Below are 17,573 nucleotides of genomic sequence, written 5' to 3'. Positions count from 1 at the left end.
AACATCTGCTCGAGAAGTATGACGATGGCATGGCGACGGCGGCGTCGAATCCGGGCTCGACGACGACCGAACACGTCAAAGCGAAGGAGCAGCGCCGCCCACCGCATGCTTCTTTGCTGCGGAGAACGGCGAGCCGACGCCGCGCGCCGTCGTAGACGGCACAGGACCGGCGCCAATAGGAGCCCTCCACGTGGTAGGAGGCGTCGGCGTCGGCGTCGGCGGCGCACGTGCATGGGGTCACGTGCGCGAGGGAGTCGGAGGGGAGGAGGGTCACGTGCTTCTTCACGGAGAGGCGCGGCTTGGACGAGTCCTCGCCGTCGTAGATGAGCCACTGCTCGGCCAAGCTCAGCTTCTACATGCACGTAAAAACGTTTATATATTGTACTGTATCAACATAATTTTTCTTTAAATTTTTTTTTTTCAAAATTTCTAATTTTTTTGATTATTAACTAATTACTACTACTTAATAATTAATTAATTACCTTTCTCCTGATGGTGAGGAGTGGCTCCCCCGCGGCGTCCATGAGGACGATCTCGCCCTTGCACCGCTCCGCCGCGTAGTTGTCGACGCGGAACACGAGGCTCCCCTTCGCGTCGAACACCGTGAACCCGTTCCCGTCCAACAGCAGCGACCTCCGCCACACGGTGAGCACCGTCGACGCTTCGACGGCGGCAGGGACGGAGACGGAGACCGAGGACGAGACAGGCGGCTTCTGCGCTGAGCTGCCGGGTGCGGCGGCAGCGTTCGGATGCACTTTTGTCATCTGCGACAGAATTTAGAATTTAGAATTTAGAATTTTTGCGAGGAGCAGGTGGGAGTGTGGAGGAGAGATGCCAAAACGACCTCTTATTTATATCCTCCACGTGAAAAATCTACAAGCACCTCCTCATCTATTGGGAATTTGAACTTGCTCCCTTTTAAGTTTTTTATTTTCTAAGAATTTTTTTTTTATATGAATTGTTTTATTTTCTAACTTGACAATTTTATTAATTAGAGAACTGCATGAATACTTTATATACCGACCAATGGAATTGTCGCTATTGTTAACGCTTCATTTTACTTTTATTTAATTTAAGATAAAGTGTTTAAAAAAATATTAATTAGTTATCACATATAAAAGATAGAATATTGTGAGCACTGTTTCATTCATCAAAAAATAAAATAAAAATTTTTAAGTCGTGTTTTTATGTGAAGTATATATACAGGTAGCCTATATAATCAAGAATATCCAAAAGTAAAAAAAAAAAAAAAAATAAGGTTGAGAATTGCATTGGCACGTGCGAGGCATGTCGCGTGACATCAACGTATGTAGATGCTTTTGAGGCTTAATTTAAACTACGTACGCTCTTAATACGAAGAATAGTAGTGGTTGGTGTTGCTTTGGTCCAAAGGTAGAAGAAACTCGTGGCTCTAAGAGTGCCACGTGGCGGATAAAGAGCACAATGTATTATAAAATACATACAATTCATTAATTCATTGGGCGGTTTGGGTGGTGGGGTTTTGCACTATTATGATTAGAGTTTTAAGAAGCACAGTGTGTGTGACTTCGCATAGTAATTTTATATTTATACATACTACATATATAGTTATTAAATAAATAAATAAAGAAGTAGATGAGTGGATATTGTTATATTTGTTTAGTAGTACATTGTTAAATATATATATATATATATATATATATATATATATAGAGTCCAGCTATGGTGCTTGTAAAAGCACCAAGCTCTTGGTGCTTGTAAGTTTTTTACCGTTAGATCTACTCCTCGGATCATTTTCAACCATTAGATTATACTATTCAACCAACCACCCACTAAACCCTAGGGGGCCCACATCATCTTAACCGCATATCTTTTAATCCGATGGTTAAAAACCTACAAACACTAATAACTTGATACTTTTTAAAAACATTGGAGCTCAATTCTATATATATATATATATATATATATAGAGTTGAGCTAGAATACTCTCGATAGTAAACAGGGTGTTTTACTATCGAGTTGTTTTCGATGATAGAGCTTCCAAATTGAGGATCGGCTCTGTTAAATATGATCTAAACCATTTAAACTACCTAGAAATCAAATTTCACGCACTTTCGATATTGTTCTTTTATCCATCTAGTGAACAAAAAATGAATGGCTGAAAATGAATATTCTTTAAAAAATGATGATAGGAGTCTTGTAATCAGGATCAAGAGTATAGATCTTGTTTTAAATAGTTTAAAGAATTTTCTAACAAAAATTCAATTGATTTGGATATCTTTACACCGTTAAACGAGAAAACGTCTCTTATCCACCATTAAAATTACAAATTTTGAAACCCTTTGATCATTAGGCAAATGATGTCGAAAAGATTTGAAATTTGATTTCTAAACACTTCAAGTGGTATAGATCATGTTCAACGGAGCCGATCGTCAATTTGGAAGCTCTATCATCGAAAACAACTCGATAGTAAAACGCCCCGTTTACTATCGAGAGTATTCTAGCTCAACATATAATATATATATATATATATATATATATATATATATATATATATATATATATATATATATATATATATAGCATGTTGCTGGAGATAGCAAAAACTAATCTACAAAGCTTTTGTTTGAGTCGATCCATAGCTGACATTGGTTCATTCTAATTTGTTTAAGTTGTGTAATTGTTAATTAGTTTAGTACTACTAGAGATAGCAAAAACTAATCTACAAAGTTTGTTTGATTCTAAACGAGAGATTGGTATTCATCCATTCTTTGTCAAGTTGTATATTTTTAGTAAATTCCACTTAAGGCTTGTTTACTTTTCGGGAAAATATTCGCTTGGTTTAAAGAAAAAGTAGCTTTTTGGAGAAGCTTTTTCAGATTTTATAAAAAGGTAATATTTTTATTTTTTAAATATTTTATTCAGAAAATGAAAACTATAAAAACAAGTCACTATAACAAAATATATTTTAAATAATATTTTTTAGATGACTTTTTATTCTAACATTTTTAATATTTAGTATGTGCCGACATCATGATTAAGTATCGATAATAAATATATTTTAATCAAATACTAATAAAAATTTGTCGTGATTGCTATATTAAAGCGTCGATATATTTATCCTGACTTGTTTATTTAATAATTTTTTGCTTGACGCTTTTACAAGCGTTGGAATTATTTTTGTCGATCCTTTAAAGAGTCACTAGTTATTATTTAAAATGCCCGTAAGTACTATAAGACTTGTTGTAGTGAGTATTTTCTATGAACTTTTTTTCATATAAAATAGCTTTCGCATTTTTCTAAAAACCAAACCATTTTAGTGTATTGTTCGAGATACCAATCTCTGATCTATACATTAAGTTTTCGTTGAGTCTAAAGTTGTGATTGGTATATACTCTCATTCTTAGCAAATTTGTGAGTTGGTAAATATTAATTAATTAGTGTAGTGCTAGAGGTGGCAATAACTATATAATATACATAGGTTGTTTGAATCTAGAGGTGAGATTGGTGTACATTCATTCACATTTTGAATTCTTTGGTAAATTAAGTATAGATGCAGGTCGCCTAATTGGATTGATTAATTTAATGATCAGCTTTGTTTGGTCGGAAAATTAAGATAGGAATAGGGCCTAATCTATAAGATTTATCTGATCACAAACTGTGAGTTTATTTCGATTTATTTTGAATTAATTTTCCGTATTTTTCCGATGTTTTACGAGATAAATTAAGGAGGCAAGTTGCGCTGCTCATCTCACTTGAGATTATCTTCATTAATTTGTCATGTCATTGTTTTCTCTAGTACTTTTTTTTTTTTTTTTTTTTTGAGAAATAGGTAGCACGCTACGTACCCGTTTCGTTTATTTCATTTAGAAATAAACTTAGCTGGAAAATATGAATCAACTAGGATTCGAACTTGGGACCTCGGGTACTAACCACCAAGCTCTTTGCCACTTGCGCTAGGGACGGTCGGTTTTTCTCTAATACATGTTGTAATGATCGCTGACACTTTACTAGATAGTATATAGATATAAATTTATCGACTGCGAACTCTAATGAAAATCTAGTAAGTACCAATGGCATCAAGAACATCCAAAAAAAGTTCTTTTTTTTTGAGAGAGATAGGTAGCACGCTATCCGCTTCGTTTCTCATCCATCCAAAATTTTTTTTCTAAATCACTTTTTTAATGGTTCTGTAATTTATTAGAAGAATAAAAATTATATTTTGTTCTTTATAATTCTCAAAAGTGTTCAATCAAAACTATAGATTTATAAGAAAGTAAAGGTGGATTAGTACTAGTCTTTTTAATCCTCATAGACAAATTATTTGTGAATCTCTCTTTGTATTGATGGGCATAAGTTTCTTAGATTTGATTTTTGTAGATATGCAAGATCTTTTTTCCTGGTTCAATTCCTTTGGTACGAGATTTCTTGTACGCCTTTGTTGTTATTATCAAAGATTGTGCTTGAAAAATTTGCTTGAAATGGTGACTTTTGAACCACCCATTTGTAACATGCTTTTTACTGATAAAGATATTTTAGGTGTATGCATATCCAGCCAGGCTTCGGGAACGTGGAGACGGCACACGTGATACGACACGACTCGAACACGGTGACTCAGCAGTTTTTAAAAAATTAGAATACAAAAACGGCATGAACACCGCGTTTAATAAATTATAATGTATTAATATAATAATATATATTTTATACATAAAAATATTAATTTTGAAAATATATTATTATATTTCTCGTTAATAAAATTTTTAGGGTAAACTTCAAAAACCATCCTTGTGGTTTCGCGCTTTTTCACTTTAGTACTATGTGGTTTAAAGTATATTAAGTTAGTGTCCCGTGGTTTCATTTTTATCTTTTCGTCAACTTCCCCGTTAATATTTTATTAAATTATGTACATAAAACTTCAGATACCCCATCTAGATTTATCGGATATTTATTTTAGTACCCTTTAGTTTTAACTTTATCACTGATTTAACGAAAAAAATTAGTAGAATCGATAATAAAAAGATAAAAATAAAACCACGGGATACTAAATTGATACTTTTTAAACCATAGAGTACTAAAGTAAGAAAGTGTGAAACCACATGGGTGGAATTTGAAGTTTTTCCAAATTTTTATTGATAGTTCATATACTTCAAAAAAAATCTCCACTATAAATAATTTATTTATATTGTTCATAAAAATTTGTATGTATTCATCAAAATGCTAAAGTATTTATCATCTATAAAAAAATAAAATAAAAATATCCGTATATATATTTTTCTAATTATATATGTTATGGAACAGCATTGAACGAGCGTTTTTAAGGAGTGTCTATTTCAGACACGTGTCCGACAAGGACACACGAGTCTTATAAAAATGTCCGTGATGCATAGATATCCAGATAACATCTAGAAGATGAAAACGTATAGCTCTAATTAGAGATTAAGTACTTAACCCATATAGTTTGAGCGGTAATTAGTTGTATTGAAAGTAGCTCTCCTTTTTTCTTTTGATCAGAGTATTCAGCTTGGTTTCATTGATTTTATACAAGCTCCACAATAAGCTTAATATACATAAAAAATAGGAAAAACTTCAAAAAACCTCCCTGTGGTTTCGTACTTTTTCATTTTAGTATTCTGTGGTTTAAAATGTATCAAGTTAGTACCCTGTGGTTTCTCACTTTATCACTTTAGTACCCTGTGGTTTAAAGTGTATCAAGTTAGTACTCTATGGTTTTATTTTTGTATCAAGTTAGTACTCTGTGGTTTTATTTTTGTATCAAGTTAGTACTCTGTGGTTTTTAAACCACAGAGTACTAAAGTGATAAAGTGCGAAACCACAGGGTACTAAAGTGATAAAGTGTGAAACCACAAGGTACTAACTTGATACACTTTAAACCACAGGGTACTAAAATGAAAAAGTACGAAACCACAGGGTACTAACTTGATACACTTTAAACCACAGGGTACTAAAGTGAGAAAAAGTGAAACCACAAGGGGGGTATTTGAAGTTTTCCCTAAAAAATAACACATGCACGTAAGCACATACGAATCCAACAATAATAAATGGTTTAAGTATAATATAATAATCATTAAATTGATCATTATAATAGTTAATACAGGTAATTCCGAGTTGTGTAATTTATGTTTTGGTAGGTGGTACGGACACACCTAAGTTTCTTTTTTTTCCTTTTTTTTATTTTTTAATGTTTTTGTTCTTTTTGGGCCATTTCTATTTTTATTTGGGCTTGGGTCCAGTTTTATGAGCCACTACACGGCCTGCATAAAAATAGTTGACATTTTGACCAAGTCCACAACCGACCCTTATTTTATAACGCGATCCGACCTGTTTACGCAAATGGGTTCGGGTCGGGTTGCGTCGTTGGGCTCCGGCAGAATTGGCGGGAAATCGCCCCATCTCGCTCCGTAATCTCTCTCACTCTCTCTCTCTCTCTCTCTCTCTCTCTCTCTAAAAAATCCAAAACCCTTCATCGATCATCTCCCTCCCCCGTTCTTTCCGTTCGCCAAATCGACGGGAAATGGAGGCGATTCTTAAGGTAAGAATGAAAATTAGGGTTTCCCCGATCACCATTGGAGGAGAAGGAACTCTAATCAATAATGGCTCCGCATCATCTTCTCTTCATTCTAAAACCCTCTCATATTCTTCTTTTTGATGATGTTTTTCTCCTTTTTTTTTGTATTTTTTTGTTTTTTTGGATATCAGAGATACTTCGGGTATTCTCATTTTCGAGCTTACCAGAAAGAGATCATCCAAAAGATATTAGATGGGAGGGATTGCTTGGTCGTCATGGCCACCGGAAGCGGGAAATCCATTTGGTAAATGAAATTTAAAGATTCAAATTTTTTTTTTTTTTTCAGCCGTATATCTCAATTGTGGTGCAATAGTTGCCGTAGGTTAGGTCTTTTGGTAGCTTGATCGTGTAAAGAAATTAGATTTGATGCCCTGAAGTCCCCGCTAAGAGACCCGGGATCGAACCTTGTTTTGAGCGAAAAGCATGCGCTTGTGCAGCCTATGGGCATCTTCCTAAAAAAGAAAAGACAATGTTGAAAGAAACTTATGTAAGAAGCTGCAGATTGTTCTAATTTTAGGTAGTTCTTGAAATATCTGTCGCCTGGACATCTAAATATGATAATTTACACTTTTGTTTGTAGATCATTGAATTTTCAGGAAAATTATGAATTATTAGTTTTTCCAAAAATTTAAGTAATATAATATATAAATAGAGAGTGCGAAATGGTAGGCAATCATAAAGCCCTCGGCTTCTGTATTTCAGTTATTTTTATGTGAACAATCGAGATGCTCCCAATTCCAGCTATAAATAATGTTCGCAAATTAATGCTGCCATTCTATGCCCTCCCATGTTTAGTTGTATTTCTTATTTGCTTTCTTGGTAATTTTGTTCTAGATATTCTTTATTGAATTCGTCATCATTTTTTGCAGTTATCAGATCCCTCCTCTTGTTAAAGGAAAAACCGCTGTCGTCATAAGCCCCCTTCTATCTTTGATGCAAGACCAAGTATGCCGTTAGCAGACGCGCGCATTTTTTTGCTGCACATTTTCTGTCCTGTTTTTCTTTTTGATCTAAGGTCAGATTATACACTCATATAGGTTATGAGTTTAAAGCAGCGGGGTATCAAAGCTGATTACCTTGGAAGTACTCAAACTAACCGATCTGTTTCTACTGATGCTGAGAAAGGTAGCTTGGATATTTTATACATGACCCCTGAGAAGGCTTACTCGCTTCCTCCAAGGTAAAACATATTCATTTCTAACAAAAAAATTAAAAGCTTTAATCTTCGCACATATTTACAAATATTGAACAGAACATTCTATTAGCATGATTGCTGCATTATGATTTGAGGGGCGCTGCTATGTTGTTTAGGTATCTCACCATCTTTATCTTTCAAGTGTTGGGTCTATGTCAACATGTCATGCGCGGCAACCCCCGGAAACTTAACCCGGCTATAGTATTTTGAGTGATGGCTAAGCCCAAGAGGTTAAGAGAGTTAAGCGTGCTTGGGCTAGAGTAGTCCTAGGATGGGTGAACCCCTGGGAAATTGGGGCGTCACATGCGCAGTGCTATTTCTACATGTTTATTTTGGCAATTTCTATTCTGTTCTCCCCTCCAACGCCACACCCACCATCCTTTTTCAACTTTTGCCTAACACTTAGGACGGTTGATTCATACCTCTGATAGAGGTCCTATGATGTCTGCTTGTCGATGTGTAAAGAGTAGATTATATAGCTTGTTTTGTTCCTGTTTCTTCTCTTTTTACGTATGCCAAAATAAATTTTACTTCTGCCTATAGCACAGGATGAAAGGCATCAGAATCTATTTATGCTTATACATATTTTAATTACTTGTATTGTATTATTAACCTTTCATACTTCCCAGCTTTTGGACTAACTTGCTAAATGCGGGGATTTGTTTGTTGGCTGTTGATGAAGCACATTGCATATCAGAATGGGGCCATAATTTCAGGTTAGTACTTTGAGTCAGGTTCTTTTCTTGTTTTGGTGGGAATTAATTTTCTTCCTAACGCTTATATTGTTATTGAGCCATCTAGTAATCTTACAGTAATGAAACTGAGATTACAAGTGCTTATAAATAATCAAACATTCTTATAGCTGCAACTTGCATCAGTAATTCACTTTAAAATTGATGATTAATTTTGATGTGTGATCATATTTGATGTGCTTAATTGGAAATGACAGGAGAGTGATTAGTTATATAAGTATCTTGATTTTTTTTTTTTTTTTTTGTGTTCATCAAAATCAAAGTCTAGTAGGAGCAGAATGATCAGTAGGATACAGTGAGAAGATACTAGTTTTTTCTCTGAAATTAATGCTGCAAGCCTGCAAGGACTACGGTATAGTAGACCTAATCTGCTTGATATGATACTAATTATAAAACCAAGTTTTTTATCTTTTTTCATTTTGCAACTTAAAATTGCCAAAAACTTATGTTCCTACGACTTATTATTATTTTTTTCAATGCAGGAAGGAGTACAAGCAATTACATGTATTACGTGATGTTCTTGTAAATATCCCTTTCGTTGCTTTAACAGCTACAGCCACAGAGAAGTATGGTTACTTGTTCTATCATTTTTATTTCAAAAATTATGGTTTTATATTTTTGACAGTAGACTTGGAAGTTGGGATCTTTTAGTTGTTATTTTGATTTGGAATTTTGTTGCCACAAGTTACCTTCCCTAGTGACTTTCTAGTTTCGTGATTTCATAGTTCATAACTATGGTTACTTTGTCAGTTGTTATAACTTGTATCATTCCTTAGGGTTCAGAGTGACATTATTGGTTCCCTGATGATGAGAGATCCTTACATCGTCATAGGCTCGTTTGATCGTCAAAACCTTTTCTATGGTGTTAAGTCTTGCAACCGTACTACATCATTTCTTGAAGAACTTGTAACAGAAGTTTCAAATTACAATGCCAATAAAAGCTCAACTATCATATACTGTACCACTGTCAAAGATACTGAACAGGTGTGCATTTTGCCAAACTCTGTGATTTGTGTTCTTTTGTATGATCATTTTTGTCTGTCCGCAGATGCAATACCACATAAACATACAGATACACACGCATAGAGATGCTGTTATAACTTTGTCTAGACATGTACATCTAGAACTGTTAAACTGCATGTTGTTGTTTTCCTAGCTCTATGATGTATTCATCTTACATTAGAATTACATTCACAAACTTCTGAAAGATGCTCACACCATAATTTAGATGCAGATGCTCAAATAGATCACATTACTTGTCAGCATTAGCTTGAATTGTGATTTTCTCAAACTTGATGTAATCAGAAAAACATGTTACACATATATGCAGACAATATTATATACTGCGGACAACTACTTTATGGTACATCTGTTTGTGCTTATCAAGATGCATGCAAAAGGAGCTTTTTTATTTTCTGTTGTTCATTTGGCTGGCTGCAAGTTTGTGACTGCACTTGCATTTATAATCAGTCTTTTCCTTTGATTTCCTACCCAAGTTTGTTGAGATGCTATTCCTTTTCTTCTCATTAAGTATTGTTTTATGTTATTTGCATTGTTCTTTGTTATGGACCTTGAAAGGAATACAATTATAGTCTGTGATGTGTTCATTTTCAGATTTGTGATTTATTGACTAATGCTGGAATCAGGACTGGCATTTATCATGGCCAAATGGGCAGTAAAGCTCGGGAAGAATCTCATAGGTTTCCTTCTGTGCATTTCTTTCAGCGTGTTGTATATTTGTTAGATTATTTTTGTTACGTGTAAAGTTTATTGAAGGGCTACTTCTTTGAAGTGGAAGATGTTTATCTGACAATTATATAAGAAACTTAAAAGGTAGGGTAGGGTGTGAAATGATATTATGCTTGAGTATTAATTCTGATTTGTGCTTCTGTTTTGTAGATCATTTATTAGGGATGAAATTCATGTGATGGTTGCCACAATAGCTTTTGGTATGGGCATTGATAAGCCAGATGTAAGATGTGTGATACATTATGGCTGCCCTAAAAGTCTGGAGTCTTATTACCAGGAAAGTGGGCGGTGTGGTAGAGATGGGTTGCCTTCAATTTGCTGGCTATATTATTCAAGAAGTGATTTTGCAAAAGCTGATTTCTATTGTTCAGAAGCGCAAAACGTATGCGTACAATGTTCTGTTGTTGATCTATGTACTTGGATTGTGTATTTTATTTCTCCATGTAGTCAAAATAATTTATTTTCTCTATCTGCTGCCTGTAAACTGGGTAAGGCTTAACCCTTACATGAAATAACTTTCTTTGAAGTTGAAGAATATTCTTAATTTATGTACAGGAAACACAACGGAAAGCTATCATGCAGTCTTTTATGGCTGCACAAAAGTATTGTTTTCTTCCTACATGTCGCAGAAAGTTTATACTTGGGTATTTTGGTGAAAAGAGCATAAGTGACTGTGGTATGGCCTGTCAATCTATGTGTTTTTTTGTTTCATATAATAATCGTTTGGTTTTTTTACTTAAATTCATGAACTGAGCTTATAAAAGTTGGAGAGCATTTTATGGCAAAGAAAATCAAGCACTGAACCTCATCTCTCGTACTTATCCGTTTCTTCGTTTTCTTGATATATGCTTTTTAAAGGACATGCTTAACATCATCTTATGCATAATATATAATCTCTCTATAGCAATAACATCGCTTAAAATTAATGTGCTTTTGAGCTGCAGGCAATTGTGACAATTGCAAGGGAACTAGAAAAGAAAAAGATTTGTCAAGAGAATCTGTCTTGTTACTGTCTTGCATAAAATCTTGTGGTGGCCGCTGGGGCCTCAATATGCCTATTGATGTTCTTCGTGGTTCTCGTGTAACTTTTTCTATCCCTTTTTAAACTTAAACATTCTTACTTACAATTATATTCATCTTTTTTTTGCCTTAATTCTTTTTCTAGAATCCTTTAATTGTTCTACCATGTTGCAAGGTATTCTTTTTGTCATGAAACGTTCTGTTAATAGTTGTTTGATCAGGACAGTACTATTTTCTGGGTGGTGGTCTCATTATAATGTTATGCCGTGTTAAGTTTCTGGCTTGTTTGCCAAATAGAACCTATTTGCTCTTTTTCGCTCAGCACTTAAAAAATTACTTGTGAGCAAGGCTAAGTGCCTTTTCTTTTCCTTTTTTTTTTCTTTTACTTTTTTTTTTGATTGGTCTCTTTCCATTTTTACTCTTTAAGGATCAATGAATTAGTTAAATAGAGACACACTTCATATGTTTTAGAAAGTCGTGATTTGATTAATAAAGTTTTTTCTATTAAACCGGACAATTTTGTATTTGGCAAGGAATAAATATGCATTTCATGTGGGCACCATGGTAGTGGTGAGTGTTAGCTTGAACCAACTATCTGTTTCTATATGGTGGAGACAGCTAATTCGTTATTTTTAGCTCTACAATTGCTATTCAGTAAACCTGAACTTAAAATTATAAAAGTATAGCAGGTTTCTCATTCCTAATGTGGGCTTATTTAGAAATTATCTATTACAACTATAGTGGCCGTTTATTGTTGGCAGTATTGTCTTGAATAATATTAGTTGATACTAGAGCTATGATTTTGTAGGCATTCTAGGCTTTTTCATGCATAAATATTCCAATTTTCTTCATGTTATTTCACTATATCAACTTTCTATTTACTTCTTCAGTGTAAAGCATACTTAACAATGGTAATATTGCTCTCTTTTTTCCAGTCTAGGAAGATTCTCGATAACAATTATGAGGAGCTTCCATTGCATGGGCTGGGAAAAGACCATCCGGCTAACTGGTGGAAAGCACTTGGTGATCTACTTATAGCCAATGGTATCGTTACGAGAACTGATAAATATATAGCTCAGCTTCTTAATATCTTGAAGACTTGAACTGTGATGCACCTGTAAAAGTTATCTCATTGTACTTGCAACATAGCTGTAACACGTCAGGAAAGGGATTCTGAAATTACTACCATTTTCCTACTATTATGCAGATTTCTTGAAGGAGAATCTTCGGAATGAATACAGATCTGTAAGGTACTCTTTTTAAATTTATTTTCTTTGCTGAATGCATAATTTATTTTTTGAGTGAAAATTTGTAGATATAATGTCCACCTTGACCATTTAATGTAAAGACGGATTATCTGTAGGGGTTGACTTGACTATTTTATGATCACTGCAGTGTCAGTCTAAAAGGGCTGCAATTTCTCAGTACTGCAAATACTGTGCATGAAACCCCTTTGGTTTTAGCAATAACACCTGAGATGATAGAAGAAGAAGAGCAAGGAAGTCTGCAACGTAGAGTTGGAGATCTTCAATCGTTATCTTTTTTGGATAATCAAGAGTTCTCTGAGGTAAAATTTTCATCGCTGGAATTTTTTTTTTTGTCTATGTTTTTCCCCAGTGATTAGCTCATTGTACTTGTGCTGCAATTCCATAATATTCAATCATGGAATATGAACCTGTCACTGCTGTCCTAAGATATACATAAGAAAGGTAATAAAAAGGAAAGATGATTATTACTTCTTCAGGTTAATTTCATATAGGTCCCTACAAACATAGTGCATTACAAATATATCCCTACAAAGTTCAACTTTCATATATTGTCTCTGTTAAAGTCCTGATGTTTTCAAATATGTTTCTGTCGTTAGGATCCGTTAGAAAAATTAGTTAACCATAGGTAAAATACTTAACCTTAGTCAGTTAATGAGGTGAATTGATCTTTTTACCCCTCTTTAATTAATAGTTGGACTTTTGGAGAGACATATTTGTGATGACAAAAATGTCATTTCACTTATAAAATAAACAGTGTTTTAACGGTAACAAATCAGAGGGACATATTTGAAAATATTAGGACTTTTGTAGGGACAACATATGAAAGCTGAGCTTCGTAGAGATATATTTGTAATTCACTATATTTGCAGCGACCTGTATGAAATTAACCCTACTTATTTTGTTGAATTATTCAATTGTGTAGTTTCGTCTTTTTTTAAGAATAATTAACCTTTATCTTTCTAAACAACTACTTTAAAGTAATTATTTCGTACAAATTGATCTTTTTAAAACATTGTGATTGGGAGAAGACTGTTGCTTCCTGTCTTTTTCTGTGATGTGTCCAATAGTTAATCAACCAACATATGCCACATCTACTTCATTGCTTTTATTTAAATTTATTTAAATTTGCTGTCCTTGGCATTTTGCCTTTTGAAATTTTCTTTTAGGCTGAAGGAAAGCTTTACCGCATGCTTTTGGACATCAGGATGAAGCTTGCTAAAGATAATGGAACTGCTCCGTAAGTTGATGACGTTGTGGTTTTTAGCTTTTGTTTTGGACTACTTGCTTTCTTGTTTTCATTCTTATGATCCTTTTCTTTTTTGTTACCAGTTATGCTATATGTGGGGATCAAACAATCAAAATGATGACGAAAAGAAGGCCTTCTACTAGAGCTAATTTAGCAAAAGTTGATGGCGTTAACCAGGTAAATATCTAGATGCTAGCTTAGAAGCATTTAGTCAATTTGATGTCAATTTGATGTTGTGACTTCTAATAATTAGTTTACTAGCGAATGGCAGTGTTCTGATATAATTTGTTTCAATTCATATATGTTCATTTTACAATATATATATATATATATATATATATATATATATATAGAATTGAGCTAGAATACTTTTAGAAGTATCACCCCCTTGGTGCTTTTAGGTTTTTAGCCCTTAGATCTACTCCTTGATTATTAATATCCCTTGGATCAAATACTATTCCACCTACCACCACCTACCACCATCATCCCAATCTTACATTTCTCCGTCCAAGGGTTAAAAACTCAAAAGCACCAAGCTTTTGGTGCTTTTGAGAGTATTCTAGCTCAACTCTCTCTCTCTCTCTCTCTCTCTCTCTATATATATATATATATATATATATATATAAACCATCTTTCAACAGCATCTGACCTTCATTTTTTTTTTCTCTTTTTTTTGGTTTATAGCACCTTGTAACAAAATACGGCGATAGTTTTCTTGAAAACATCAGAAGGTTATCACAAGAACTTAACCTTCCATTGGATAATGGTGCATTAGTATGGCCTACTGTTCAGAAAGGGGCATGCACAAACACTCGGGGAAAAACTTCTCCCGCCAGATTTGAGGCATGGAAAGCGTGGGAAAAGGATGGGCTGTCATTTCAAGAAATTGCTGTAAGTCAGTTTTGATATAAGAGTCATTTGGGTTCCAAATTCCTTGTGGTGAAATGCTTTTATGTTTCAGAACTTCCCCACAAGACCAGCACCCATAAAAGTACAAACAGTGATCTCATACATCCTTGAAGCAGCTCGAGACGGATGTGAGCTAAGTTGGACAAGATTCTGTGATTGCATAGGATTGACGCTTGATATAGCCATGCAAATCCGTGGAGCAATTGCAAAAATCGGATCAACAGAACGGCTGAAACTGATCAAAGAGGAACTGCCGGAGAATGTGAGTACTTGTATTTAGTATGCTATTGCTGTAGGTATTTATGTTAAGTCATGTATTAAATAGGGAAGTCTTCAGGGACATATAACTAATCCATCCATAGTTGAACCGTTGGCTCTGTTAAATAACAAAATGCAGCTGCATGTTTGCTGCAAAAATGTTGTGTATTCATCTGCACGCATCCCTGCGCACGTTTGCCGCCGTCCACATTTAAACAAAGAAGTCTACTTTTTAAAAGGAAATACTATGCAAAGATAAAGCAAGGACCCATTTAAACTCGAAAAGGCCTCTACCTTAGAATCCTGGCCGTGCATAGATATAGATTTTGGGCAGAGGTTTTGGATTTGTTTTCTTTTTCTAATGTTGGTGCAGGGGAGGATAATTAGTCTTTATTTATCTTTGTGGTGTTATCTGCAAGGAAATTTGCTCTGTATGTTTGCACATACATAATTGTATATGGATATGTGTTTTGGGGCTTCCAGGTAAGTTATGAGCACATCAGAACCTTGTTGACAGTGGAAGAACTCAGCATCAAAGTCGAAGAACTTTTTGCCGGTAAAACAGCAGATGAAGCTCCTGTCCAGGTACGCGAGTCACCAGTATCAGGCCATGATGCTGAGGTCAAGGAAGAAAGAGGTAGCTGTGAAGATGGCATCACGGGTAAAGATGCCATTGAGCCTTCAGAGAGCATTGACAAGCGTGCTTCTGTGAGGCAACATCGGAGTGTTGATGGTCGAGATGTTGAAGATTCTCCAAAGAAGCTACAAAAAATAAGCGAGCAAAAAGGAAAATGCGGTGGTACATTTGAGGCTACTGGAAATTCTCTGTTAGAATGGATTGGAGATCATCACGATGGGGTAAGCTTTTCTTTTCTCTTTGTTTTCTATAAATGTTTGCAAACCCTATAGAAGAGTGAAAGCGCCAAGAACGTTTTAATGCTGGGAAATTGTATGTCAGTTTTAAATAACTACAGGATTTAAAGCAGAGATCGCTATATTTCTTGGGGTTAGCTGCATTGTTCTTCCCTTTTTCTCTCTAGATTACTTTACATGCATTTGTGTATGGCGGGTATTTCTTTTTGCAGGTTTCTTTAGCTGAGATTGTTGAGCGCTTTAGTGGATCAGAAAGGGATATTGTTGCTAACTTGTTGGACGTCCTCGAAGGCGAGTTTTTGATATTTAGGAAAAATGACCTGTACAGAGCTATGTAACTCTTGTATCTGAAAAAAGAAATATTTTCGTGCGCTTGAAGGTGCGAACTTGCTATCTAAGGATACTGGCTTGTATAGTGCTATGTGAATTTGGAAAAAAAAAAAAAAAAAACCATAAAAGACTAGGAACTCTTCGAGTAAGATGACATATGTAAGGTTTTGAAATCTAAGGATGCTGGCTTGTACAGTGTTATATGAATTTGGTAAATGACTCGGAGCGATTTGAGTTATGCACATGTGTATAACCTTATATCTTGCTTGAGTGAAACTTATAGTAAGATTTAAGACACTTCTTTTGAATGGTGAGATTTAAGATTCTTGATGAATAGTATTTTCATACCTATATCGAATGACAAATAGGGTTTAAGTTTTTATTTCCTTTTTAAAAAAAAAAAAAATTTATGTGTCTTCAGAACTTACCAGTTACTATGGATGATTTTTCGCCTCAAATTTTGGCAGAATTGTAAATCACCATTCTGAGTTTAAGAAATTACAATCCACTAGATGAGCACTGAATTTGTTTTCGAGTAATCATCTTGTCTTAATATCCTTCTAGTTGTCTAAGCACTGTTAATTATAAACATGCCATCTTTTGTCTTGGTCAAAAATTGAGGGTCAATCATTTGCTAAACTTTTCTCCATCAACTGTCATGTTAGGTTGTACGGAGGGTAACATGTAGTACGTCAGATGAATAGCTCACAGCTAGTGAGAAACTGAGAACTTCCAAAGGAGCTTCTAGCCTCTTTTGTCTTCTGCTGGGATTTGACACCATGTAGGGCTGAAAAAAAATCTAGAATATGTAGATTATATTGCTGCTGTGGTACTCTCAATTAAAAAATAATAATAATAAAACTCATCTATCGTATCATTATTTTTTTTAAAAAAAATTTATATTTTTTTTAATAAGAAAAAATATGATTAGCTGGGAATAGATAGTGTGATGTACGTGTAACAGAGTAAGTTTTCTTGCATGTAGCGCTATGATTCATCCATCCCATTGTTATTTTTAAAAACATATATTTTTATATTTTTTTTCTCAGAAAAAGATATATAATTGACTGAAAATAAATGGTGTGATGTAAGTATTACATAGTAAATTTCCTCGCATGTAGAGTTTAGGGGATGGTTTTTTTCTTTTCCTTTGCTTTTTTTTTTTTTTTTTTTTTCTGTAGTATTAGATTTTAAGAATATTGGTCTTATAGATTGCTTATGTTTTAATTACAAAGTTTTCTGGATCTTTCATTATATTAACCTTATGTGTTAGTAATACTTTAATAAATATATAACACTCTTGAAAAATCCAAATAATTAATTTTTTTTGTTTCCTTCTTTGAGTTGGAATGTATTTAAGGAGGAACACGCATGACACCTTAACAACAAGGAATCTGCTATTCTATGA

General features: G+C 34.4%; 2 protein-coding genes across 2 annotated transcripts in view; one reads left to right on the top strand and one right to left on the bottom strand.

The window, feature by feature from the left end:
• The window catches only part of LOC109724408 (protein LURP-one-related 8-like), a 1,590-nt gene extending 719 nt beyond the window's left edge, over window positions 1-871 (bottom strand). The window contains exons 1-2 of the mRNA XM_020253228.1: window positions 483-871; window positions 150-352 (exon numbers count right to left, since the gene is read on the bottom strand). Coding sequence (XP_020108817.1) covers window positions 150-352; window positions 483-764 — 485 coding nt within the window. The 5' untranslated portion in view covers window positions 765-871. The remainder of the gene's footprint in view (window positions 1-149; window positions 353-482) is intronic.
• On the top strand, window positions 6,448-16,366 carry LOC109723844 (probable ATP-dependent DNA helicase RecQ). Its single transcript, XM_020252330.1, has 20 exons — window positions 6,448-6,529; window positions 6,697-6,809; window positions 7,435-7,510; window positions 7,603-7,745; window positions 8,390-8,476; window positions 8,995-9,078; window positions 9,289-9,496; window positions 10,127-10,212; window positions 10,412-10,643; window positions 10,817-10,937; window positions 11,206-11,342; window positions 12,217-12,325; window positions 12,489-12,531; window positions 12,677-12,848; window positions 13,716-13,786; window positions 13,879-13,972; window positions 14,480-14,686; window positions 14,757-14,966; window positions 15,446-15,820; window positions 16,048-16,366. The coding sequence occupies exons 1-20, from the start codon at window positions 6,512-6,514 to the stop codon at window positions 16,171-16,173; spliced, it is 2,712 nt and encodes a 903-aa protein (XP_020107919.1). The 5' UTR covers window positions 6,448-6,511; the 3' UTR covers window positions 16,174-16,366.

This window comes from Ananas comosus, linkage group 18 (genome assembly GCF_001540865.1).
Source record: "Ananas comosus cultivar F153 linkage group 18, ASM154086v1, whole genome shotgun sequence".
Taxonomy (NCBI): domain Eukaryota; kingdom Viridiplantae; phylum Streptophyta; class Magnoliopsida; order Poales; family Bromeliaceae; genus Ananas; species Ananas comosus.
Note: the sequence above shows the minus strand (reverse complement) of the source record. Positions and strands in the feature narration are given on the sequence as shown.